Consider the following 26,340-nt stretch of genomic DNA (forward strand, 5'->3'; position numbering starts at 1 on the left):
CGCTGATCTTCTCCCAAACCAAGATTGGCAGATTAATCACTATGCTTTAATTATGTTCAATTTGTAATAATGAAAATACATCCTGCATATCAGATATTTACATTACGATTCATAATAGTAGCAAAATTACAGTTGTGAAGTAGCAACGAAAATAATTTTATGGTTGGGGGTCACCACAACATGAGGAACTGTATTAAAGTCACGGCATTGGGAAGGTTGAGAACCACTGTTATACACTGAATACAGCAGTGGTTCTCAATCTGTGGGTCGGGACCCCTTTGGGGGTCGAATGACCCTTTCACGGGGATCGCCTAAGACCATCAGAAAACACATTTTCAAAAAAAATTCAGAAAACATAAAATAATCTTATGGTTGGGAGTCACTGGTCTAAATTATTTTTAGTCACTCAATGAGATTGAGTTTAGGGAATTTTTTTTTCCACTTGTAATTTATTTAATATAATCTACATTATATATTTTTTTTCATTCAGCTGAAAACATCCAAGGAGCAGGTGGAAGTCCTGTCTCTTGGGAGCATTTCTTCCACTCCTTGATGCTGTACCATGAACATTTACGTAAAGATTTGCCAAGTGCAGAGAGCACTCAGTATCGTCATCTTCCTCTCAGAGGCATCACACAGAAGGAACAGGATGGATTAATTGCTTTTCTGCAGCTTACTACGACTATTGTGAAATGGGTAGGTAGTTACTTGACATATGAAGAAATTCAGTTGCTACTTTATTCAATAGTCACTGACATATTTGGCCCCAGGAGTAATCAAAAGGAGCTAAGAGGTGGCCATAGGTCTAGTTTAACTGAAGGTAAATTTGGTGGGAGAAAAACAATGTGTAAGAAAATGTTACAATTCCAAATATTCATTTTTGGTATAATGGACACTGTAGCTGACAAGGCTTAATCTTATGTATATCATTAAACATAAGTGATAGTTTTTCTTAATTTTTTCAGAGTGAAAATGCACGATTGGCTCTCTGTGAACATCCTCAGTGGACACCAGTAGTTATTATTCTGGGACTTCTGCAATGCAGTATACATCCAATTTTGAAAGCAGAATTATTAGAAACTCTCTCAGCCTTTGGGAAATCTCCAGAAATTGCTGCTTCACTATGGCAGTCATTGGAATACACACAGGTATCTTGTAAGGGGAAATTTTATCCCTGCTCTATACTTTGTCCAACTTAATTTATGTTTTCCAATTTGGAAAATTGGCCTGCAGAATAAGAAAATGTACTGAGCAAAACTGAGTTCCTGAATGCTATGTTGTTTTCCTTTACATTATAAATTTCTGCTAGTATATGGGAAGTAAATGATAGAAAGACAAAAAAACTGATTGTGTGTAAGAAATAAAAAGGATTTTTACATATTTAGTGGGAAACTTTTAAACTCAACATTCTGTCAACAAAATATAGACTTAGTAAACACAAAAAAAGTATGAAAAGAAGAGTGTGGTTATTTTAATTTTGGAGCAGGACCTGTCACTAATGGTTTGTACAATCAACGATAGTTCATTCTTGTATTGCATTGTATAATTATACAAAAAAAATGTATTATTTTGCTAATAGTGACAAACATTTCATTCTCTCCCATTTATTTTGGAAGATATTGCAGACTGTAAGAACTCCAGGCCAAAGACAAGCCATTGGTATTGAGGTAAATTGTCTGCACTTAGTCATTCAATTTTTAATGAATATTTGATTATATAACAGGAGACGGTTGTTGTCTTTCAGTATCTTAATGTTGGGAAATACCCAGCTAGGCAGAGGGACCCCTCAATCACAGATTTAGCCTTGAACAGCCTTATTCTTGCACAGTTGCAAGAGGGCCAGGACTGACACAAACACACACACACATACACTGGTTTTTTGAGCTGTATAGAATCAAACCTGTTTCTAGGGTAAGGCTGGCAATCTGGCAATTTCTATGTGATAAGAATAAAGTAGTGTGCTTGAACCTTTCATGTGAGGATCTGGTTGCTTGTGCCTAACACTTGAAAATATACTGCTTTTTAAAACAATAGCAATAGCAATAGCAGTAGACTTATATACCGCTTCATAGGCCTTTCAGGCCTCTCTAAGCGGTTTACAGAGAGTCAGCATATTGCCCCCAACAATCTGGGTCCTCATTTTACCCACCTCGGAAGGATGGAAGGCTGAGTCAACCCTGAGCCGGTGAGATTTGAACCGCTGACCTGCTGATCTAGCAGTAGCCTGCAGTGCTGCTTTTAACCACTGCGCCACCTTGGCTCAAAATCACAAGAAAGAAAACAACATAAATCTATCAAAAACACATTATATCTTTAGCTAGAGCCTCAATCCAGTTTAAAAAATAGGATCAATAACCTGATCTGCGCAGATTTAAACCTTCTTTATTTTCTGGATATAATGGGATACACTTGCAAGTGTGAAAATAGTGATACTCAAATTGCAGCTACATCCTTTTGTAATTTATTTATTTATTTATTTGGAAATTTTATATTGCCGCCTACTGGCTTACGACAATTTATTTGGATTTAGCTTGAAATTGTTTAAGATGGTTTGGACCCTTACATATTAAGGCAGAATAGAACAGTTCTAAGCTTTCCAAAATTTATCTACTTCCCCCTACCCCATTTTTTTCAGTTATTTCCCTGAAGGCAATTTAATAAGTTTTACTAATGAAAAAGGATTCTAAAAAATTGAATCCCATCTTTATAACACATTCTCCCTTCCTTCCTCCTCCCCCTCTTTTAACTTTAAAAAGGAAAGATAACATTAATAAAAAATAATATAAACTAAGAGAGAAACCTCTAAGAGAAAATTAAAAGTGCAAGAAAAGAAAGTAAAAGAAAAACTGAAAAAAAATACAGAGGAGTAGCTTTTTTAAAAAAAACTTTTATTTTAAACAAACAAACATAGACAAACACAACACAAAAACCATCCTCTAGTTACATACAGTGTGTCAGTTGGTTACAAAACTTCTGTGCCGCCTTACCATAGTCATCACTTACAGTTTATATAAATTCTCATATTATCAATCCAATATATAGCATAGAATTTAGAAGTTAGCCATTTGTGTTTGCCTACTATTTATCATCTATAAAAGCTTGTGCTAAGAGTTTTCAGGCACAAACTAGATTTGTAACTATTCCATATTCTCAATATAATGAGAATATATTGCTTTTAATATAATGATTTTTTAAATTCACATTAATTTTGACTTTGGTGTAGCCCAGAAAACTATGCCACCCAATCTCAGGTCATGTGCTCTTAATTCCAAATCTTCTATTTCTGTTTCATCTTCAAATGAGCTGAGGTGGCACAGTGGTTAAATGCAGCACTGCAGGCTACTTCAGCTGACTGCAGTTCTGCAGTTCGGCTGTTCAAATCTCACCGGCTCAGGGTTGACTCAGCCTTCCATCCTTCCGAGGTGGGTAAAATGAGGACCCGGATTGTTGTTGGGGGCAATATGCTGACTCTGTAAACCGCTTAGAGAGCTATGAAGCGGTATATAAGTCTAACTGTTAAATGGTCACTAAATGAATGGTTGTAAGTTGAGGACTACCTGTAGGTTCAACGGTCCCTTGTTCACAGTGGAACAGCATTTGTAGATTCTGTAAATGACGATAAATTATCTGTTTATTAGATTAAAAATTAAAGACTGAAATTGTAAATTGGCTTGGGTTTTTTGATGAAGGGCGCTTGAGAAAACTGGAAGAAGCATTTGCTTGAAATGCTTATTTAAAAGTGGTAACTGAAATGGTGCGTTGCCATTGTGTTTAAAAAGTAACATGTTTGGAATTTGACTTATGTTGTTGGAAGGTTGAATTGAATGAAGTAGAATCCCGGTGTGAGGAATATCCTTTAACGCGTGCCTTCTGCCAGCTCATCAGTACCCTGGTAGAGAGTTCATTTCCTTCTAACCTGGGTGCTGGCCTGCGCCCACCAGGATTTGAGCCTTACCTTCATTTTCTGAGAGAATCTATATTTCTTCGATTTCGGACCAGGGCCTACCGGAGAGCTGCTGAAAAGGTAAGCATTACTTCTTGTAATGTATATTACTACAAATCTATACAAATTTGTATCATCTTTATTTTAATTATGTAATACTTCTGTAATCTTATTCTTTTGGGGGGAAAAATCCTATGGCAATAGTAATAACAATAAACCACCACGGTATTACAAAGGACATTCCTGTATTGATTTGATTTGCTCTGTGTGGCCTCCCATTTAACATGTAGCTGTCGATGGTGGACAGCAAATTTAAACAATAATTGGATCATTTTTTAAAAAGCCATTACAGAGTTATAAAATCTGTGGTTTCCTCAGACCTTGTATTGAAAGTCAGAACTCAGAATATGTTCTGTAAATGGAAAAGTATCTCAAGTAGGACTGAAAGATTGTTGTTGCAAATACTGGGAAATAACTGCTAAACTTTCTAGATATTTTACTGATCTGATTCAACACACTATTTCAACTTTTAAACTGGAAACTGAAGTTTGGGACCTCCATTCGTTTTTAGCTTGTACAGCAAAGTAATTGCTCTTTCCCCATGTTTATATATTGAAATCTATATTATTTAAACATTGTAATTTTTGTTATATCTTTGAGACCTAAAATTCCAATCCAGACTTTTTTCAATCATATATGAAAGTTCAAACAAGACTTTTTTCTCTAAATGCAATCCTATACCAGCTAATTTGAAAAAAAAATGCTATTTGATTGATTTGTACAATAATAAACCGAAGAAATTAATAGGTACAATGTTACTGGATTTCATTTCTATAGAATGTGAGTTTTGGCCAATGTATGTAGTGGGGTTTGTTTCATTTCTTTTTCAGAACCATTTTATATTTGAATTAAAGATTTTTTTCAAGATTTCTTTCAGTGGAACAAGTCTTATATGAGGAAATGTTTCATTAAGCTCCTTCTGTCAGGATAAAAATTTGATCCAACTCAATGGATTAAAATATAACTTTATGACTATAACTTTTTTAAAAATCAAACGAATGATATTTTGTGCATGGCTTTTTGACAGTGGGAAGTAGCTGAAGTAGTTCTGGAGGTCTTTTATAAATTGCTGAGTGACTATGAACCCCAGCTTGAAGATTTTGTGGACCAATATGTAGACTTGCAAGGTATGCTGTTTGCTGATCTCTGTTTACCTAGTGTTGGTCCCTTGCTGGGAAAGAAAGCCAACAAAATCTCATGGAGTTTTTTTTTCCTGATCTGTTGGTGACTGCTAATTATATTCTAAGTGCTTCTCAAAATATAAGAAGGAATATTTATAGTTCAATGAGATTTCCATGCACAATGCTACAGTAGAGAATGGTGTGGATGCTTATATTTAGAATTGTGAAGAAGAATTGAGCTGCAGTGGCATTTTTAATACTATAGGCGTGTTAAAAAATCATTTTCCACAATGAAAATTTTAAGAGAGACTTAGAAGTAGAGTGGGAAGAGGAGGGACACAGTGACAAGGGAAAGCCTTTGAAAAGTAGGCTAAATATCTGGAGATGGAATAAATGATATAAATCCCAAGAAAGATTATAGTGGTTCATATAAAGATGGGAATTCAGTTTTTTGCTTTAGCTCACTTGATTTAAGAAGAGAAAAAGGGGCAGTTCAGAGAAAATGCAAGGTTTCAAGAATAGATGAAAGAATTTAGTGGAGAAAATAAGAATTTTGCACTTGTTTGAATAGCATATTTTTGGAGTATAAGACGCACCCCTTTTCCTCAAAAAGAGGCTGAAAATCTGGGTGCGTCTTATGAACCTAATACAGCATTTTTTGCCTCCCGAAGCCCCGCCCCCTCACCCAAATGGCCGTGCATACCCTTATGGAGGCTTTCCGAGAGCTCCTGGGAGCTGGGGAGGACAGAAATGAGCAAACAACGAGCCATTTCCCCCTCCCCCCAGCCCCCAGCAGCACTCTATAAGCCTCCATAAGGCTATGCATGCATTTTTTTTGACAAAAAATGGGCCCGTTTTTGTGAAAAATGAGCCGTTTTTTGCTTGTTTTTGCCCCCCCTCCCGGAGCACTCTGCAAGCCCTCCCCCCCCCAAGGCTATTCATGCCTCTTTTTTTTTTAAGGGCCCATTTTTGGGAGGTTTGCAGAGTGCAAAAACTTTTTTTTTCCTTTTGGAAAGCTCTTTAACTGATTGATGAGAATTACATTGATCAAGTGCTGTGCCAGCAGAAACACCTACCTATCTACTGTATTTCTCTCTCTCTATCCCTCTACCTACCTACCTACCTACTCTTACACACACTATCTCTCCCTACCAACTGTATTTCTGTATCTCTATTTCTCTCTCTCTATCCCTCTACCTACCAACCTACCTACTCTCTCTCTCTCCTACCTGTCTACTGTATTTCTCTCTCTCTCTCTTTCTATTTCTCTCTCTATCCCTCTACCTACCTACCTACACTATCTCTCTCTCTCTCTCTCACTCTCTCTCTCCCTTTATCTACCTACCTATGTAACTACTCCCTCTCCCTAGCTACCTACTGTATTTCTCTCTCTTTCTCTCCCTGTCTACCCTCTACCTACCTACCTACTTTTTTTTAAAAAAAATTGCCTCTTCAAAACCTTGGTGCATCTTATACTCTGGTGCGTCTTATACGCTGAAAAATACGGTAGTTTTCATGGAAAAAAGAGAAGGAGAAAATGAAAATGACACTGATTAGGTTTACATTTATTCTGGTAAATTGCAATCTCAGAAATAAAACGCAAATGTACATTTCATTTTCCAGGAGAGGAAGTAATAGCTTATAAACCACCTGGGTTTAACCTGATGTATCATCTGTTGAATGAATCACCAATGTTGGAATTGTGTCTTAGCTTGTTGGAAGAAGGAGTTAAACAACTAGATACCTATGCACCTTTCCCTGGTAAGTTGCAAGTTTATTTTTAATTAAGATATCAAAATATCTATATGACTCCAATGTAGACTGTTGGGTGAGGGGAACCTGATGACTTAAAACTGGCAGTTCTTGAAGGATTGTTTGTTTCTGTTGCCTCCATCAATGTACTTGTGTAAACTCACTGTGAATTATTCTTCATTACCCCACTCTGGGGGAATCATGAATGTGTGATCTATTCGTTTGATTTGTTTTCTTCTTTAGGAAAAAAGCATTTGGAGAAGGCTGTACAGTATTGTCTTGGGCTGCTCAATCTAACTTTACAGAAAGAGAACCTTTTCATGGACTTCTTAAGAGAAAGCCATCTCTCTCTCATTGTTACCTCACTAGAACAGCTGCTGCAAGGAATCAACCCTCGGACTAAAAAAGCTGATCATGTAGTAAATATTGCCAGGTAAGTCCCAAAAAGTTAGAAAGGCTGCTGTGCCTTTAGAAATGCTGTGTTTTTACTCAGAGCATATGATACCTTTTCCAGACATTCCTATAACATAAGTGTTTACAAAAATTCCATTAATAGCTGACCTCATTGAAATAGAATACTGTCCCTTCTATTAGTCTACCTTAATTTATAGGATAACTTGTATATTTCTCAAGAACATTTCTGAACAATTTCTATTTGTATTGTGAATAATATATTTTAATTTAATTAATTTGATGTTATAGTCTGGGCATGTGGCCTGAAGAAATTGGGATTTAAGAAACAATTGAATTAAGAGATAAAATGTAAGCTGCTTTTCCTCACAAGTATAGGATAATGATTTGAATAAAGATATACCTATGTATGCCAGGTACATTGTAAAAAATATAAGTATAGGACTTCTCTGACATTCTCTTCTACAATGTTATATTTTAAAGGTACCTTTATCATAGTAATACCAATCCTGAACTGGCTTTTGAAAGTTCCAAGATCCTTTGTTGCATTTCTTGCAATTCTAACATTCAGGTCAAACTGATTGGAGACTTCACGCAAGACCAGGTAATTGCAATTAAATTTTTTAAAGCAAGAAAAAAGAGAATGGTTATCCAATTATCAGCAAATGATTTATTAATAGTAATATGCAAATGTTCAAGGCTTGAAACATTCCATGACTGCAACAGCTGGTTTGAGCTAGCCTATTCTAAGACCAAACCCCACGTTTTGCAAGTTTTGATCTACAGTGGGGCAAAAAAGTATTTAGTCAGCCACCAGTTGTGCAAGTTCTCCCACTTAAAAAGATGAGAGAGGCCTGTAATTGACATCATAGGCAGACCTCAACTATGAGAGACAAAACGAGAAAACAAATCCAGACAATCACATTGTCTGATTTGGGAAGAATTTTTTTGCAAATTATGGTGGAAAATAAGTATTTGGTCAATATCAAAAGTTCATCTCAATACTTTGTTATATATCCCTTAAAACCTTGCTGTTCCGACAGGCCTGGGGCTAAAGAACTGTTGCCCCCATCTCGAATTGGTATGACTGTTGTGTTTTAATCATACATTGTTTTGTTATGTCGTTTAAATTCTTGTCTGTATTCCCCCTTCCCTAGTCGAGTTGTGAGCCGCCCTGAGTCCCCTTCGGGGGAAAAGGGTGGCATATAAATAAAATCAACATCAACATCCTTTGTTGGCAATGACAGAGGTCAAATGTTTTCTGTAAGTCTTCACAAGGTTGGCACACACTGTTGCTGGTATGTTGGCCCATTCCTCCATGCAGATCTCCTTTAGAGCAGTGATGTTTTGGGGCTGTTGCTGGGCAACACGGCCTTTCAACTTCCTCCAAAGATTTTCTATGGGATTGAGATTTGGAGACTGGCTAGCCACTCCAGGACCTTGAAATGCTTCTTACGAAGCCACTCCTTCGTTGCCTGGGCAGTGTGTTTGGGATCATTGTCATGCTGAAAGACCCAGCCAAGTTTCATCAATGTCCTTGCTGATGGAAGGAGGTTTGCACTCAAAATCTCACCATACATGGCCCCATTCATTCTTTCCTGTATACGGATCAGTCGTCCTGGTCCCTTTGTAGAGAAACAAAGCATGATGTTGCCACCCCCGTGCTTCACAGTAGGCATGGTGTTCTTTGGATGCAACTCAGCATTCTCTCTCTTCCAAATACGACGAATTGTGTTTCTACCAAACAGTTCTACTTTGGTTTCATCTGACCATATGACATTCTTCCAATCCTCTTCTGGATCATCCAAATGCTCTCTAGCAAACTTCAGACAGGCCCGGACATGTACTGGCTTAAGCAGGGGGACACGTCTGGCACTTCAGGATCTGAGTCCCTGGCGGCGTAGTGTGTTACTGATGGTAGCCTTTGTTACGTTGGTCCCAGCTCTCTGCAAGTCATTTACTAGGTCCTCCTGTATGGTTCTGGGATTTTTGCTCACCGTTCTTGTGATCATTTTGACCCCACAGGGTGAGATCTTGCGTGGAGCCCCAGATCGAGGGAGATTATCAGTGGTCTTGTATGTCTTCCATTTTCTAATTATTGCTCCCACAGTTGATTTCTTCACACCAAGCTGCTTGCCTATTGCAGATTCAGTCTTCCCAACCTGGTGCAGGTCTACAATTTTGTTTCTGGTGTCCTTCGACAGCTCTTTGGTCTTCACCATAGTGGAGTTTGGAGTGTGACTGTTTGAGGTTGTGGACAGGTGTCTTTTATACTGCTAACAAGTTCAAACAGGTGCCATTAATACAGGTAATGAGTGGAGGAAGAAGTTACAGGTCTGTGAGAGCCAGAAATCTTGCTTGTTTGTAGGTGAGCAAATACTTATTTTCCACCATAATTTGCAAAAACGTTATTTCCAAATCAGACAATGTGATTGTCTGGATTTGTTTTCTCATTTTGTTTCTCATAGTTGAGGTCTACCTATGATGTCAATTACAGGCCTCTCTCATCTTTTTAAGTGGGAGAACTTGCACAATTGGTGGCTGACTAAATACTTTTTCCCCCCACTGTATATGTGGAATGGTGAATCTGTTTTGTTTTGGATACAGACTGAATCACGATTATTCCAAGCAAACATTTTTTTGTGGGAAGCAGGAAAAACCTAGGACGGGATCTTTCCTTTGTGATGCCATGCAAGGACATAAGTGGCTAAGCAGAGGGTGAGGGAGAGAAAGAGACAGTGAAGGACAGATGAGGGATTTGTAGTGTGGCACATAAGGCATGAGGAGGAAGGAAGGGGGTGAGGATGCACCCCAGCCTTGCTCTGGTCACCCTATAAAAATCATTTGGAGAATCCCTCACATGTTTATTTCAACTGAGCCCTGGAACATCTAAAATATTCTACATTTTGTTTCTGCTGAAGCGTGGCAGGTCTGAAATTGTGTAGCAGAACTTTTGTAATGTTTGGTTGGCTTTGAATTTAAGCATATTTCTCATTTTTTGCATACTGCTATTAGTTACATTCTAAGTTTATATATATTTTTGTTTATATGTCAGTAAGACATCTATTCATCTTACTATCTTACTTTTTAAAACTTTTTAATTACAAATTTAGAGTATCAGTCAGAAACTAATGGCTGGATTTGTGGAATGTTTGGACAATGAAACTGCAGAAGAAATCATTAATCCTGATGAAGGTATGAAAGTTGCTTATTTAAGTCTTTTATTTTCAAAAATGAAAATGCTTGAGTTTATTTGCAGTGTTTTTCTTTTAATTTCAGAAGATAGAATAATGATGAAAGACTGCATTTGGAAGTCTGTACTTTTAACATTTTAGTTCTTATAATTTTCAACAAAATTATAGTTAGCCTGTCAAAAGGCTGCCAAAAAAGTCATTTAAAAACTAATTTTATTTTTTTCATTTAAAAAATAATTTCACAGTGTTCTGCTTCCCATAATTTATAATTATAGGTAAGCTGATGATATAGTTATTTCAGAAACAAATCAATACTTTTAACAATAGCTTGTGTTTCTGTTGTTCAGAAATTCTGAAGTGGTTGTAATTTAGATTAATAGAAAATACCTATGGATTGACTGAACACTTTCTGGATAATCCGCTTTTGATATAAATGTTTGTGCTTTATTCTAAGAATTTGAAGTTGAAAGGAAGCAAGCACCGATATTCCATGAAACAAGGATTAATATTCTAAACCTTCTCATTGCCTCTCTGGAGTGTAAACCACCCAATCTTGCTCTGTATCTTCTTGGTTATGAATTCAGGAAGCCTGTCAGCACTACAAATCTGCAAGATCCAGGTACCCAACTGAAAGTGCTCTGATAATATAGAGAAAGAGAGGGAAGTAGCTAGCTACAATCTGGAAAATAAAGCCCACACTTGGATGGTGATATTTTATTTTATTTTAATTTTCCAATATAGCATAATATTAATATGGTACACTGAATAAATGTTAAACATTTTACATATTAAAACTGCATTGTAAAAAAAATGCATCTAGATGTAAACTCTGCAAATCTGGGTACTATTATGTTCCGGTCATATCCCATTTGTAATAAAATACAACATTAAAGTAATTTTATAAAAGCAAACTCTTTGCAACTTCTAGATAGTATAGTAAAAAGTACACTAAAATTTCAAACAGAATGAAATTTGTTTTTTATTTTCCGTGTGAATTACCTTATACTTTATACACTGTTTATCTAAACAAGTGTATTTAATCTTTAAGGTGTATTGGGTTGCCCTCGCACATGCCTTCATGCTATTTTGAACATATTAGAGAATGGTACTGGAACAAGATCTGATCCCACAGCAGTTCGGGAATCTCCACATCTAGCAGAATTGTGTTATCAGGTATGAAAGAATTTTGAATGAATTTAAAATTTGTATATACAGCAAATCAGCTTTCAGTGTTTTTTGTAGCTTTTTTGTAGTTTTATTGTGCTATTTTGATTCTTATAATTTATATCACAGGCCTACCAGTGGTGGGTTGCAGGCAGTATGCCTGCCGGGAGCACCGGGTACCGTTCCGGTGCGGTACTCCAGAGGGCCCACCCGCCCGCCTGTTTTCCTTACCTCTATTTGAGCTCTTTGGCGCTTATGCGCATGGAGCATACAGCGCCTGCGTGACACTCCAGTGAGCATTGCACGACCATTGTCGTGGAGCATTGCACGAGTTAAGGATGCATGCATGCGCAGCATGCGCAGGTTCATGTGGTGGATACCAGGCCCCGTTGCACTGTACCAGTTGCAAAAGGATCCGGAACCCACCACTGAGGCCTACATATGATTACAGAGAATGATGCCTCTTTGAATTCAGGGATATATTTTTTAAAAATAATTATATATCTGACTCCTTCACTTTAGAGTATTGCTGCCTAAGCTGATTTTTACAAATAAGACTGTTACATGTAAGCCATTTAAATCACTGAAGGCAGTTATAATACTGCATTATTAATACTACAGGTATGTTTTTTAACCTGATATTCTTTGTAAAATTTTAAAAGGAGTACATGTTTTTTGTTTTTATACCTAAACACACACACAATGGTCTTTTTTTATTATTATGAACAGGTGATCTATCAGTTATGTGCATGCTCAGACACATCAGGACCAACAATGAGATATTTGAGAACTAGCCAGGATTTCCTATTCTCTCAATTGCAGCACTTGCCTTTTTGTGTCAAAGGTAACACTTGAAATGGAATCTTAATTGGATGTACTTTATTCTGATTGTTTTGAAACATTTGTTTTTTAATTCTAAATTGAAATACTTTAGTCTTGCAGAAAAAAACTGTTTTTATTTCATAATATTAGAAATCTTGTCTTGGAAGGAAGAAAAATACTTTTCCCTTCTTTTGTAGCACTTCATTCATCCTATCTTTTTTCTCTCTTCTTTTTCATCTCAGCATTGGGAAAGAATGTGTCAGGAAGCATGACCATTGAGGCATCTCATTTTGGGAGCGTTTACAGTTAATTGGACCGTATTGCAATACGATTGTTCTCAAACATTCCAAGCTAAAGTTTCAAAGCATGTCAGAGTAGGAGGGCTATGTTTTCCCAGTATGTGTGTGTGTTTTACTGTGTGTGCTGTTTCTGTCTGTCACTTCTACTCAGAGCATGAGATTCCTGCCTTGAATCAGATGTCATGGTTAATGAAAACTGCATCTATAGAATTGCGAGTTACATCACTGAACCGCCAGCGTTCTCACACACAGAGACTGTTGCAGCTCCTTCTCGATGATGTCCCAGTTAGATCTTACTTAGGTAAATGGAATTTGGCTAAATAGATAGAAGGGTCCGGATTATTATATCTAAAGGCCTTTTTTTTTCTTTTTGGAATTCGTTGTCATTTTCATATTTAGTTGTTAATAACTTTTATCATAACAGTTTCTAGTTCTTCTCATAGAGAGCTTAATGTTATGATTTTAGGAGTGAGGGAAGCAAGCATTATTTAAATAATGGAGACATTGGTTTAGCCAAAGTTGACATATTAACAATCAGTTTATTCTGTATAGCACATTGTTCTTGCCTATTAACATAATACATGGTTTTTATTGTTCATTTCTCTCAGTGTAAAATTAGTAGTGGAGTGGAGTATATTGCTATCAATATGTAACAAATGTATATTAGTGTAAACGAAGAGTATTAAAGTTTGCATCTTTCAGTTTGTGCAGCTACTTCAAAGTGTGCAGACATTTTGTATTTTATTGCTTTAAATTTATTCTGTGGTAAAATTGGGTGGCTTATAAATTAATTTTAATTTTTTAAATTTAATTTTCTTAGCTGATGGTGAAGGAGGGATAGAAGATGATAGTCGTTCTGTCACTGGATTCCTTCACTTTGACACTGCTTCCAAGGGTAAGCTATTTGTGAAGACCTACTTTACAGATTGTAATTAAGAATATAGTGATTATTATGTTGACTGCTGTAATAAAACTATTGCAGCTTTCATGCCTAAGGCAGACTAGAATTCAGTCTTCTGGTTTCTATCCTAGTGCCTTCCAACCTTTTCTATGCCCCATACTCTTACAAAATGATTGATTAATGTTCTCACCCACTACAAAAGTAATTGTGACTCATGACCCATCGCCAAGGGATACAATGCACTCTTTGTCTCACACTGCCATCTCACACCCCCTAGGAGTGCTGACACCCCAGGTTGAGAACTGGTTCTCTTTTTTTTGTTTGCCTGTTTATTATAATCAGAACACTCAGAAATTGTTGGAAAAATCATAATATACTTTAATTTATACATGATAAATATATTTCTGTATAGGTGTTATATACATCATTTTTTGGCTTCTGGCATACATATTTTATGATATTTCTGCACTGTATAATAGGAAGCAACTTAATACATTATGAAGAAATGAGAGGGCACAATCCAGAAATTAATAAACAATTTGAAATTTTGGGATTTTTCCCTTTTGTTGTGTTCCTAAAATATTGTGTTGTAACAGAAGAAGAGACAGAATGGAAGGGAGGGGCAATTAAGCAAGTCATCAGCCTAGAGTTGTTAACATTCTTACAAACATCTAAGTCCAACCCCTCTTGAATTCCATTGAACTTTATCTGTTGCCAATTTAACAATGAAGGTTAATTGATTAGAATCTTGTTTACTAGGCTTGACAATAAATCTTCTTAACTGCCACTTAAACGTTTTGTCCTGATTCTTTGTGCCTGACAGTAATGTTCAATGTGACTAGCTCCAAGAGCATAAAACTTTAACAAATGCTAAAAGCACTCACAGTTCAATTTCGTGCATTGTAATTGCACAAAATTACATTGGATTGGAGCTATACTGTTTCAGAATTTGAATGTAAGTATACAGTGGTGTGTCTTTCTGATGGTGGATAATAGAAATAAAATGTAGAATTGTGGTAAATAGAAAAACAACTAAATCATAAAGTTTGTCATTTACATCTTTAGAGTTCAGCTGAATTCTTTTTTGTCTGATTCCAGAAATTTCTAAATTGATTTCTAATATCTTCAGTGCATAGGAAAATCTTGAGCATCCTTGATTCAATTGACTTCAGTCAAGAGATCCCAGAGCCTTTGCAACTAGATTTTTTTGACCGTGCTCAAATAGAGGAGGTCATTGCTAACTGTGAGAATAGGACTGCACATGGACCAATTATCTGCAATGTGAAGGTCAGCAAGTTTTGGGAAATGTTGGGGTATATATATAAAAACACACTTTAAGAGCTGATCCACCCACAGTAATGCATGTGTGGGCCTTCTGCTTGAGTTTGAAGCAAAGGTTTGAAATGGATTTTAGCTCCCAGTTTTATTAGGGGCCAGAGTTGTTATTTATATATTTATCAAGTTTGCTTCATGTTCTTAAAATATGTTTGGTAATTCTGGGATTGAGTATTCATTCTTAATATATTCATTAGTATCCTTATTTTCATTTGAAAGTTAGTTCTGGAGAGAGAGAGATTTTCTTATAAAGTTATAGTCAGTTTCTTCCTGGCAAAATAAAAAATATTACATTGAACTGAGTGTTATAAACTCACATTTCATGATGTGTATTGTATTTTTCCTGGGTAGCTTCATTAAAGTATCATTTTATCTAGGATGAAAGTAAAAATGGACAAAAGTAAGAAATAAATGAAAGGGTGAAAATGCTCTTCACAGCTAGGTTTAGTATTGTTACTGTGCATTAGACATTCTTCTCTTCCTCAATCCTAGCATCTTCACAAAGTTCTGATTGCTGAAGTTAATGCCTTGCAAGGAATGGCAGCCCTTGGACAGAGACCTTTACTTATGGAGGTAAAGAAATGAAATAACTAGAATGATTGATTTTGAAAAAGGTTATGGGGATGTATTATTATTTGCTTTAGTAAATATTTTATATAATGCTTACCAATTTGGAAGTGATATTTATAAGCAGGCTGTGCTGCTAGAATCCCAGTTTTATTATTACTTTTAAGAAATGGGAATTTAAAAATATATGATTGTAATCAATGAGGATATATCCAGTATCTTCTTAAAAAAAAAATTGCACCATCATGGAGGTGGTTGTAATCAAGGACTATCTATATTAAGCTTTAATAACAATATTGAAAAAATACAAATTAAACTCAAGAAGAAGGGAAAGTAAAAGAAGAATAAAAGATATACAGAGAAAAAAAGAAAGGATGATTTCAGATAATTTCTAAAAGCGGTTAGAAAGTGAGTGAGTGAATGAGTTCAGTGTCCTTTAAAATACTTTGCTGCAGTTGAGAGCATGATGGTTCTTTTAATCTCCCAGAACTCAAACTCATGAGATACCTCTGTCCTGTAGTCTCTTCATGAGGAACAATGTCTGGAGCACAAGTGAATCATCTCCTACCATCTCCTTATCCAGAGAGGTTCTGTGAGACCAGTCTGTTCACAGGTTCTTAGGTCTTAGTTGTGGTTATCATCTTTGCTAATTTGGAGATGCCTTAGTTCATCCTTCCTCACCTAAAAGCCCCTTCCAGTTTTTCCTATGATTTCTCACCATCAAACATTTTTATGGTGTTTAAAAGGAAATTCCATGAAAATAATATAAATTCCTTTTATGCAACTTGTTTTCAACATCCCCAAAATATTTCTGGCATGAATATTCCCTGCTTGGTTGTAAACTGATATCATAATAGTATAACTTGATTAATTGTTTTTTGTTATTATTAGTGAATATTTTTTCTATTGACTTCCAGGAAATCAATACAATTCTTCAGTATGTTGTGGAAAGGAACAAGCTTCTTCAGTGTCTGTATGCAAAGAAACATGCTCTGGAGTCCTGGAGGCAGCTGGTTGAAATCATATTAACTGCCTGCCCACAGGACCTCATACAATCTGAAGACAGGCAGCTTATTATCCGTGATCTATTGCAAGATTTACATGATAAGGTAAGCTATAAAGATCTATTGCTACATTATGTTGTTTAAAAGGAGATTCTTCTAAAATTAAATTATAAAATACAGAGTAAGGAAAGGGGAAATATATCAGAGACAGTTTAATAGCAGTTTGAGACTCATTTGATGATAGAAACCTTGTCACTTATATGACTTAAGACCATTACTTTTTTTTCTTCCTGCAAGATTTTAAATGAAGATGCAGCTCAAGAATTAATGCCTGTTGTGGCAGGAGCCGTGTTCACTTTGACTGCTCACCTAAGCCAATCTGTACGAACAGAACAAAAGGAGCCATTTTCTATTCCTATGCCTGGACATTCCCAATTTGTCCTAATGTTGGATGGTTCTTTTGCTACATCACCTGCTTCCGAAGACTTGGCAGTGGGATTTGCCTCCATTGGAGACTCTTCTTTACATATCATATTGAAAAAAATTCTGGATTTTATTCTGAAGACCGGTGAATATAAAATCACTTATACTTACTGGAAAGGAATTCCATAAATAATATGGAATTGAACGTATTTTCATTTTGTTTCATTAAATTAAAAATGATACTTAAACTAGGTTTGCTCATCTTATTTAACGGTTAGAGCCATAAGCAATAGAGGATGCACGTGGGTTGTACTGACAAAAATAGAGGACAGTGGTTGTATATTTATAATGTTTTCTATTTTAATTTTGCTAAGAATGGAACAATTGATTACTCCTGCTTTAGCTTTTATGGAATAATAGTTGTTTTCATTGCAAAGTTAGCATTGTACATATAATTGAAGGCACACATATGTATAATTCTACATTTGCTGGCTTCTCTCTTTCTCGCTGAATAGGTGGTGGATTCCAGCGAGTGAGGACACACCTGTATGGATCATTGCTTTATTATTTGCAGATTGCTCAACGACCAGATGAACCAGATACCCTAGAAGCAGGTAAAATACAATCTAATGATAGAAAATATGACATTCTACACAGTTTCTTATACAGTCCATCTCTACAGAATAAGATGTTATAAACATTAGTAGTGGTGAAGTTCTTAAATTTCTTAAAACAACTTTCAGGTCTAAAGTTTGAAATCCCAGTATCTGTTTTCCACCAGCATTAATACTGTGAAGTTTTCAATTATCTGTTCTTGTACCTAAATTCTCAGTGCTTTTTGCACAAAGAGATCTCACTTGAAAAGCTAAGCAGACTTGGGCTTGGATACTACTTCTCTAGGAAACATCTAGAAGATAATAGGACTATATAGGAAAAGTTACCAAATTTTAAACATTCCCAGAAAAAAATTGGTAAACCGTTCCATATATGAAATCATCAGGAATCAAATCTGTCTCAAAGCAACTTTATTTTTTTATGTTTTCTCACCTGTCCCGCTAAGATATTATCCTTCTACAGTGTATATTTTTGCTAAATACAATTTATGATACAGTTTAAAGAGAAAAGGCGTTATTTTTAATACTCTGATCTATTTTACAGCCAAAAAGTCCATGTGGGAGTGTTTAACAGCTCCTGAAGATGGTTTCAGTAAACTGCAGAGAGAAAACATGGCTATTATTGAAAGCTATGGTTCTGCCCTAATGGAGGTAGTCTGCAGAGATGCCTGTGATGGACATGAGATAGGACGGGTAAATAAAATTAGACCTATTAATTTTGAACAGACTTAAGTCTTTGGTGATGGGCAATTACGTTGCAACAATCAAAATACTACATATATAATAACAACAATGATTATGTTGAACTATCAATACATAGTATTTTGGTAGGTTGGTTTTTATACAGTTGTGTTATAAAGGTATAAAATGCAATAATATATAACCTACAAACTCCATTTATTATTATTTAAAATTGATAAGAGTAATTCAAGTTTAAAGATATGAATCAAATCTTTCTAAGCAGAGACTCTGCATTCTTGTAAAGTAACTTAATCTCTCTTTGTTTTTTTAGATGTTAGCACTAGCATTACTGGACCGTATCGTCTCTATAGATAAACAGCACCAGTGGTTATTATATCTCTCCAACAGTGGCTACTTAAAAGTGCTTGTTGACAGCCTGGCGGATGATGATCTCAAGTTGCAAAGTTTACTTATACCACAGCCTCCTTTGCTTAAAGCGCTGTATACCTATGAGTCAAAAATGGTGAGATTCTTGAAACTTCTGCTTCTGTTGTACTAAAACAACCAGCCAGCATTTAGCACTAACACATAACTCGTTATGTCACAAAAATTTCACTTTTTAAATCTTTGCATGCACATTGTCCATATCTCTGAATACTCTCTATCTATTAGCTAGATTAGAAGAACTTTCAATTTCATATCTAAAGCATATTTTTATGAAACCGTTGTTGAAAACAGAAAAGGCTCTGAAGTCTAATCTGTTCTACCACTTCACATGAAGTTTCTTTCTGCTTTGCAATACAAGCTTATTCAAAAGAAGCAAATCAAAGCATACTTACTATCCAGCGTTCCCACAGCCTTCCCAATTAATTCTTTTAAATTACAACAATAAAAGCTAATAGAAACTATAAATAAAAAAGAATTAAAAGGAAAAACCTATAAGGTGCAGAAAAGAAAAAAGTAGAAAGGAAAAATAATAAGAGTATGGAAAGAAATACACACACACACACAAACAAACTTCCTCCGTCATCTCAGCAAGTATAAACAATTTTAATAATTTAGCACCTTCTCTTAAAATACAGCAAGTGATCTCTTCTTCCCGTATCTCGTCTCTTATCTATAAACAAATCTTTAAAACCTCATCAGTCCTAATTCAGCAAGGTTCATTAGAGATAACATATCTAAATCTACTTTATATTCCTCCCTTTTACTCTAATCGGTTTAAATAATATACTTCTTTGTACTTTCTCTTTTGCAAATCCAGTATAGGAGAATTATCTAAGTCACTCTTGGTATGTTATTTGTATATCTCTTTCAGTTACTAGGATATCAGCCAATGTGATACAAATCAGTTCCTTTTCCATAACATCTTTTAAATACAGACTCTCTACAGAGGCAGATAGTCTTAAAATTAACTTCCAGGTTGATTGTTCAAAACTATCCTTCAGTTTCTTCAATGTAAAATATTTTGGTTCATTCATATTTGTAATTTTAGTTTGAGTCTTTTTCTCCTTTAATTGTAATTTTTAGTTCCTTTTAGTATTCAATTATTAAAATTCTATTTTCTTAATGATTTTAAGTAATTCAAAACAAAAGCATTTTCCCATAGGAAGGTTTCTTTATAATTAATTCCAAAATCTTATGTCAAATTTATCTTGACCCTTGGTCTGTTTGTGACTTGTTAAAATCAATATTTGAATCACCATTTTGCCGATACAACATCACTCAATGCAGTCTCTTTCTGCAGGGAAGAAGGAAGGATGACCTAATGAGTGAGATTTAGGAGATGAGCTTCTAACTACTTGGCAAATCCTTGCTATATATTCTGATTTTTAGATCCTTGTTCTTGTTAACAAATAAAAGATTTATTTTTTCCCCCCTCAAGGCCTTCCTGACCAAAGTAGCAAAAATACAGCAAGGAGCACTAGAGTTATTGAGATCTGGAGTAATAGTGAAACTTGCACAGTTTCAGGTATATGATATGCGGCCAGAAATAGATCAACAAGGGTAAGCTTATACACCAGATTTCCAAAGTAATATCCTGGTTAGGATAAAGCAATGTTTTTAGTGTTGTATGTTTATAGTGCATGTTTTGACTAGATTTGAAATTATTTCACTTACTGGTAAATTGTTACATTTGTTTTAAAAATATAGGATTTGATAGTTTTATAAAGAGTAACTGGTTATATTAATCTATGTTTTGTTAATTTTTTTAATTTTTTCTTTTATTTATTTATTATTAAAATTTATATGCCGCCCAATCCCGAAGGACTTTTTCTTTTAATTGTTTATTATTTTACAAGGATTTGTGTATATTGCAGCCGCCTGTGTTGCGGGCTGAGAAATCATTTATGTAAATCAAATAAATAAATCTAAGATTTCATTCACTTTAATGTTAATTCAAAGCTGAATTTTGTTTTTGGTTTTTTTTTGTTTTCCGGACAGTTATTAAATAAATGTATCCATCTATCTAAATCATGACCTCCACTTAAATTTCAGAACAAATAGTAATTCCAAATGATCAATTCCCAGCTATCTGTGCTAGATGGGTTATACCAAAACTACAAAAATCTTGCCAGACTGAATACATTCCCTTGGAAACAGTCTGATGAGGCTTTGGGGATTCTGGTAGACCACTGCACTTTCTGCAGTGCAAGGACTCTCTCCACCCCCCACCCCTCCTTTAAAGATCTTTCTCCAATCTAGATGGAGATGCCACTACAATTAAGGTTGTTACTAAAGGATTACATGTGTTAGGATTTATGTCATAAACCAAGCTAGTACTAAGCTAGGTAAGTATTCTGAGAGTATACAGAGATATCTTTTGTATTTTATAATTGTAAATGTGTATTGTGGTGAATTTTCAAGGTTTTTTTTAAAGATAAACAGATTATTGGTTTCCTTTTTTGCTTCTTCCTTTAAGAATATTTGGAATGCGAGACCCTCCAGTCTTCATTCCTGCTCCTGTGGAGCGTTACCACCAGATTCTTTTGCCTGCTCTCCAGCTTTGCCAAATCATCCTTACTTCTAGCATGGCACAACATGCTCAGGCTGCCAGACAGGTAAGATGACAGAAACTTTTGGTAGCACTAGCTGTTCATTTCAATTATTCTAGTTCTATTGGATACTGGATATCATTCTCCTATTTCCAGCTCCCTGAATTAATTACATTTTAACTTTACTTCCACCCCACTTTCCCTCCTTCGCTCCCTCCCTCTCTCTCCTCCCCCCCCCACCTCTTTCTCTCATAGGTTTTGCAGTTCCTAATATCCCATTCAGATGCTGTCCAAGCAATCTTGCGGTGTCAAGAAGTTAGTGTGGGAGCCTTGCAAGAATTGGCATTACTAACTGGAATAATCAGCAAAGCTGCTTTACCAGGCAAGATATTTTTTTTTGTTTTTGATACAAAACAACACACTGTCTTTTACTAGAATAAGAATAAATGTTTAAAAAATATATTATAAAAATGTTCCATTTGTATAGAGCAGGTAGAGAAAGTTCACGGAAGCTTTTCATAGTTCATGCAATAGATATTATGGTGTTGCATTCTAATATGAATTTTAGATTCACATATTCATTATATGTGACACTTCCAGGGAGCGAATCAATCAGTCAAAATCACTATGTGTATTTTTAGAAGTTAGAATGCTGAACTATTTTATTTATACAGTTCAGCAGAATCTGCTTATTAGAAAAGCTCCTAAAATGGATGCTGGTAGCTTTGTTTCTTGATAGATGGACATTGTTTTGTGCAGAAGAAGTTTTAAGTATTGTATTTATTGAATGAAACTTGGCTAAGGGTACGTAATTTCATATATTCCAAGGATGTTATATTCAGAGATCCAACCAAAGGTTATTAAGGATCCAAGACAAAACACAGGAAAAAGACCAACAATACAAAAAAATATAATAAAAGAATTTTTTAAAATTGCAAGAAAATTCTGAAACAATAAACAACTAAAAATTAATGTGATCCTACTAAATAAAGTGATTTATGAGTGATTACTACAGCCTAACAGAGGATGCCCTTATAAAAAACAATTTGAATCTATTATGTAGTGTTGTTTCATTAGGTGTGCTGGGTGACTTTGACCTTGATTTCAATGAAGGAATGCAGATTGAATTACAAGGACATATAGGGCGATTTCAGGTAAATTTCTGTAATTATAGCAATTGCTTTTTTTTACTACTTGCACCACTTAAATCTTCATCAATTCCAAGAAGCTTATGATAAAATAAGTTTTATATACATTTTTATAGGCTGTGTAAAGTATTGTTTTTTGACAAAAGAATAAATGTTTCAATTTAGCTGAGATTTAACATAAAAATAAACGTATTTCCTATCCTGTTCCAAAAACAGAATTAGTTGTGGCATAATATTTATATATACAACAAATAATTTTGCAGAATGAACTTTAGGGCATAAAAGGTGTGCAGAAACAAGGAACATAAACTACGGCCCAAGTTACATTATGGAGTAGAATTTTGTGAGGAGCAGGGTAGGGAAGATGAATAAAGTATGATACTTTCAGGAACAAAATTTTTAATTGCAAATTTTCGGAACAGATAAATCATCGAGAAAAAAAGTGGAAAAGGAAAGAATTTTAATTTAATGTCAGTTATGCAGAATATGATTTTATAGCTTAAACAACACATTGAATTTTTATACAATTAATGGTAAACATCTGGAGAACAGAATTAATCATTGGCTTATTTTCATTTGCTGTTAGCGCCAATGCTTAGGCCTACTCACACGGTTTGGTAGTTCAGAGAGACTGCGCCAATTCAGGTTGCAAGATGATCACACAGATGCGGATAGAGTGAACAAGAGAGATGATCTTGAACTAGCCATGCAACAGGTGAGCCATTCAGTGAACTTTGGTGTATAAAAGTGAGAAACTAGGTGACATAGTGATTGAGGTGGTGTACTAGGATTAAGAAGACCCTGGTTCTACTTCATTCTCTGCTGCAAAGCTCCCAAAGGGACTTAGTTCCTCTCTCTTGGATTAATCATCAACCCAACTTTCCTCACAAAATTATTGTTGCGGGGAATGTGTAAGAGTACTACGCCCACCAATTTGGCCTCCTGTACAAAAGGCTGGTTATAAATAAAAACAAAGAAACAAAAGACTGTTATTGCAACATTTTCAATTTTTTTCTATTTTCTGTGCCTTTTTCATAGCAGTAAGAGACATTGTATTTTTTAAAAAACCTTTACATCTATGTCTGCAGATCTGTGCCAATGTGATGGAATATTGCCAGCTGCTTATGCTACAGTGTGCCCCTACTTTTGAACATACAGTTTGCCTATTCACTCCCAGCCTTTCTGAGTCCACCAATCGAGAAGGACCTCGGCAGGGTAGGTTTACTTGGGTAACTTAAAAATGCATTCTAGATATTATAGTTAACGATTCTTCCCATATTCTCATGTACTAAGACTGTTCTTTATGTCCTGTTTATAAGCCTGCTTTTACATTTGGGACGTCAAGATTAATGCAGAACCTAAACATTCTCTGCCACAGAGGCTGTTATAGTTTGTAAAAGCATTAGGTCAGCAATATATCGAATTTCATGGTTATTGAGTTTGATAGTATGATTATCTTCCATATAATATGTCATACCATATATGTCTGTATCACTTTACTCTCAATGTTTATATATGTAGCATACTTTATTACATATTTTCTATATGTTTGTACACTACATGTGGATGGGAAGGCAATATCAAATGCATGATATTGGAAGCCACACTTTTGTAATAAATTTATTTTTAGCCCTTATTTTAGATTAAGATTGTTTTTAATTTAATGGAATCCAACTTTATGGTAAATGTTCTTTGCTTTAACTTTAATTATTATTACCTGCTTTAGATACACAAGCACCAGTGATTCCATATTGGCGATTGCCTGGTCTGGGTATTATTGTCTATCTCTTAAAACAAAGCGCTAATGACTTCTTCAGTTACTATGATAGTCATCATCAGAATGTTAGCAAGTTGCAAAATGTGGAACAGCTACCACCAGAAGAGATAAAAGAGGTAACCTTCCTGTATCCTTCTCTTGCTTTCACTATTTCCACCAATTTTATCCTTTGATTGTTGCACCCATGTAACGTTTTATATGACAATAATTACAAGAATTAGTGAAGGGGATACTAACAAGGTGTGTCAGTGCAATGAAGAGGGATGGTATTTACTACCTCTTTTTAGATCTGTATTGTAATAGTATAAGTTCTGAATGAGAAGGAGCTAAATATTTTTGCTTTTCTTAGTAGAATAAACATACTTTTAAATTTTTCTGTTCTTAATAAATCTTTACAGAGATTATCAAGTTATTCAATGACTGACATGCCAAATGTATTGAAGTTGCTATACAAGTAATATTCCAGAATTTCCAATTGTAAAATTTCTCTTGAAGCTTATTTTTTATTTGGAATAATATGTGTGTTTATATGAAAAGTTGGTTTTGTAGAGCTCGTAGCTTATATAGTGCTTACCTACACAATATTACACATTTATAGGTCTTTGTTTCTTTCCATAGTTGTGCCAGTCTGTTATTCTAGCTGGAGTAGACAAAATTTCTACAACCCAAAAGTATATTTTAGCAAAGCGGCGTTTAGTGAAGCTGATCAACAATCGAGCCAAACTGCTTTCTCTGTGTTGTTGTATCCTTTGATTATTGTGTGGAAACTCAATTATTTTTTAAACTTCAGAGATCATCTTTTAAAACTTAGGAACAAAATTAAGAACTTAACAATCATACATGGTGAAAAGTTACTTCCTACACTGCTATCCAACTTAAATGTTTAATTTTTTAAAACAACCTTGCAAATTGAACATTTTGTGATTTTAAATAACTTAGTCTTTGTTCCAGAAACTGTAAACAGATATAATAGTTTTTTAAATATCAAAAATCTGTGTGACCATTGATCTATCATTACAATTTTATAACCTTTAAAATTAATTAAGAAAATGAACTTTCGTGAGAGACTGTTTAATTCTTTTAGATGGTGAAATTTTAAATGCAGCGGCACCTCTGGGAAGATATTTTCTTTAAGAGGCATTACATGCATTTTGGGATTGTGATTATTGTTAGGAATATTAATTGAGCTGTCTAAATATAAAGTTATTAACTAGCTTAATAATGTTTGAGAAAGCAATAAAAACTGCAACCAGAGAACGTTTTTTGCTTAAAAATGATAGTATCATTTATATGTATTCTGGAAGAAATGATTAAAATGTGGGGATGAAACAGGTGCTTATTTGTCACTACAGTAAAAGATATTAGCTGTTGCTTTATTTTGTTATATACATGCCCAAGATTATGTAAATGCAAACTCCTTTACTAGATATGCTTGCAGATATTATAGAAACCTGTCTTTTTATTCTTTGGCGGCATCTTGAACACTATCTGCTACACTGTACACCTGCAGATTCCCAAGCTTCTCTTTTGGCTCCCAGGACTCAGTCAAGGAGCAGAAGATTACAAGGTAATTTTCCTTAAATTTATTTAAATTCCTACATTGAAGCTTAATCAGCTGATTGTGTAACTGTTTATAATCAATTAGGGTTGGAGTGGTTTTAATGGATTCTACTACAACAAAACTAAAACATCTAAACATTTTGTGATTAATTATATGCATGAATCATAAAGACTCCCATTCCAGGGACGGTTGCAATTGAAACGGAAGTTTTAATTTGCCCCTCGGTAAGGGTTTCCACTTATTCCTCCAGTAGGAAACATGAATCCAGAACTTCCAGAATGAGATCCTGTTCTCATGAAGAAGCCTCCAGGCACTGGGATATAACTTCCATTTAAAATTCCTTATTAGTTTAAGGTGGAGATGTATAGTTGGGTGTTATGACTCAGCAGATGTCTGCTGTGAGCTTTTTCGGGATACAAAATTCAGGATGCAGCTGGGGCTTGTGGGAGGAGGTTTGGGGGATAAAAGGACAGATGCTGCCACGCCCCAGTCGCTGGAGTCAACATTCCTTCGCGTGTTCCGTGTTTGGTAAAATATTGTTTGATTACTAATCGTGATTTATGCCTG

The 26,340-nt window shown here is 35.1% G+C and overlaps 1 protein-coding gene across 1 annotated transcript in view; it reads left to right on the plus strand.

Moving 5' to 3' along the window:
* The window catches only part of NUP205 (nucleoporin 205), a 52,805-nt gene that overhangs the window by 21,264 nt on the left and 5,201 nt on the right, over window positions 1–26,340 (plus strand). The window contains exons 12-41 of the mRNA XM_087723299.1: window positions 491–696; window positions 966–1,148; window positions 1,617–1,667; window positions 3,815–4,024; window positions 5,031–5,130; window positions 6,748–6,885; window positions 7,120–7,309; window positions 7,771–7,891; window positions 10,401–10,482; window positions 10,936–11,100; window positions 11,530–11,654; window positions 12,375–12,489; window positions 12,918–13,067; window positions 13,587–13,661; window positions 14,797–14,954; window positions 15,495–15,575; window positions 16,487–16,678; window positions 16,871–17,141; window positions 17,512–17,610; window positions 18,155–18,303; window positions 18,623–18,814; window positions 20,177–20,298; window positions 21,215–21,353; window positions 21,543–21,669; window positions 22,365–22,441; window positions 23,022–23,150; window positions 23,524–23,650; window positions 24,162–24,328; window positions 24,831–24,954; window positions 25,651–25,779. Coding sequence (XP_087579425.1) covers window positions 491–696; window positions 966–1,148; window positions 1,617–1,667; window positions 3,815–4,024; window positions 5,031–5,130; window positions 6,748–6,885; window positions 7,120–7,309; window positions 7,771–7,891; window positions 10,401–10,482; window positions 10,936–11,100; window positions 11,530–11,654; window positions 12,375–12,489; window positions 12,918–13,067; window positions 13,587–13,661; window positions 14,797–14,954; window positions 15,495–15,575; window positions 16,487–16,678; window positions 16,871–17,141; window positions 17,512–17,610; window positions 18,155–18,303; window positions 18,623–18,814; window positions 20,177–20,298; window positions 21,215–21,353; window positions 21,543–21,669; window positions 22,365–22,441; window positions 23,022–23,150; window positions 23,524–23,650; window positions 24,162–24,328; window positions 24,831–24,954; window positions 25,651–25,779 — 4,194 coding nt within the window. The remainder of the gene's footprint in view (window positions 1–490; window positions 697–965; window positions 1,149–1,616; window positions 1,668–3,814; window positions 4,025–5,030; window positions 5,131–6,747; window positions 6,886–7,119; window positions 7,310–7,770; window positions 7,892–10,400; window positions 10,483–10,935; window positions 11,101–11,529; window positions 11,655–12,374; window positions 12,490–12,917; window positions 13,068–13,586; window positions 13,662–14,796; window positions 14,955–15,494; window positions 15,576–16,486; window positions 16,679–16,870; window positions 17,142–17,511; window positions 17,611–18,154; window positions 18,304–18,622; window positions 18,815–20,176; window positions 20,299–21,214; window positions 21,354–21,542; window positions 21,670–22,364; window positions 22,442–23,021; window positions 23,151–23,523; window positions 23,651–24,161; window positions 24,329–24,830; window positions 24,955–25,650; window positions 25,780–26,340) is intronic.

Source organism: Thamnophis sirtalis, unplaced genomic scaffold (genome assembly GCF_051295495.1).
Source record: "Thamnophis sirtalis isolate CommonGarterSnake01/CBP01778 unplaced genomic scaffold, rThaSir2_p1.2 scaffold_9, whole genome shotgun sequence".
NCBI lineage: Eukaryota > Metazoa > Chordata > Lepidosauria > Squamata > Natricidae > Thamnophis > Thamnophis sirtalis.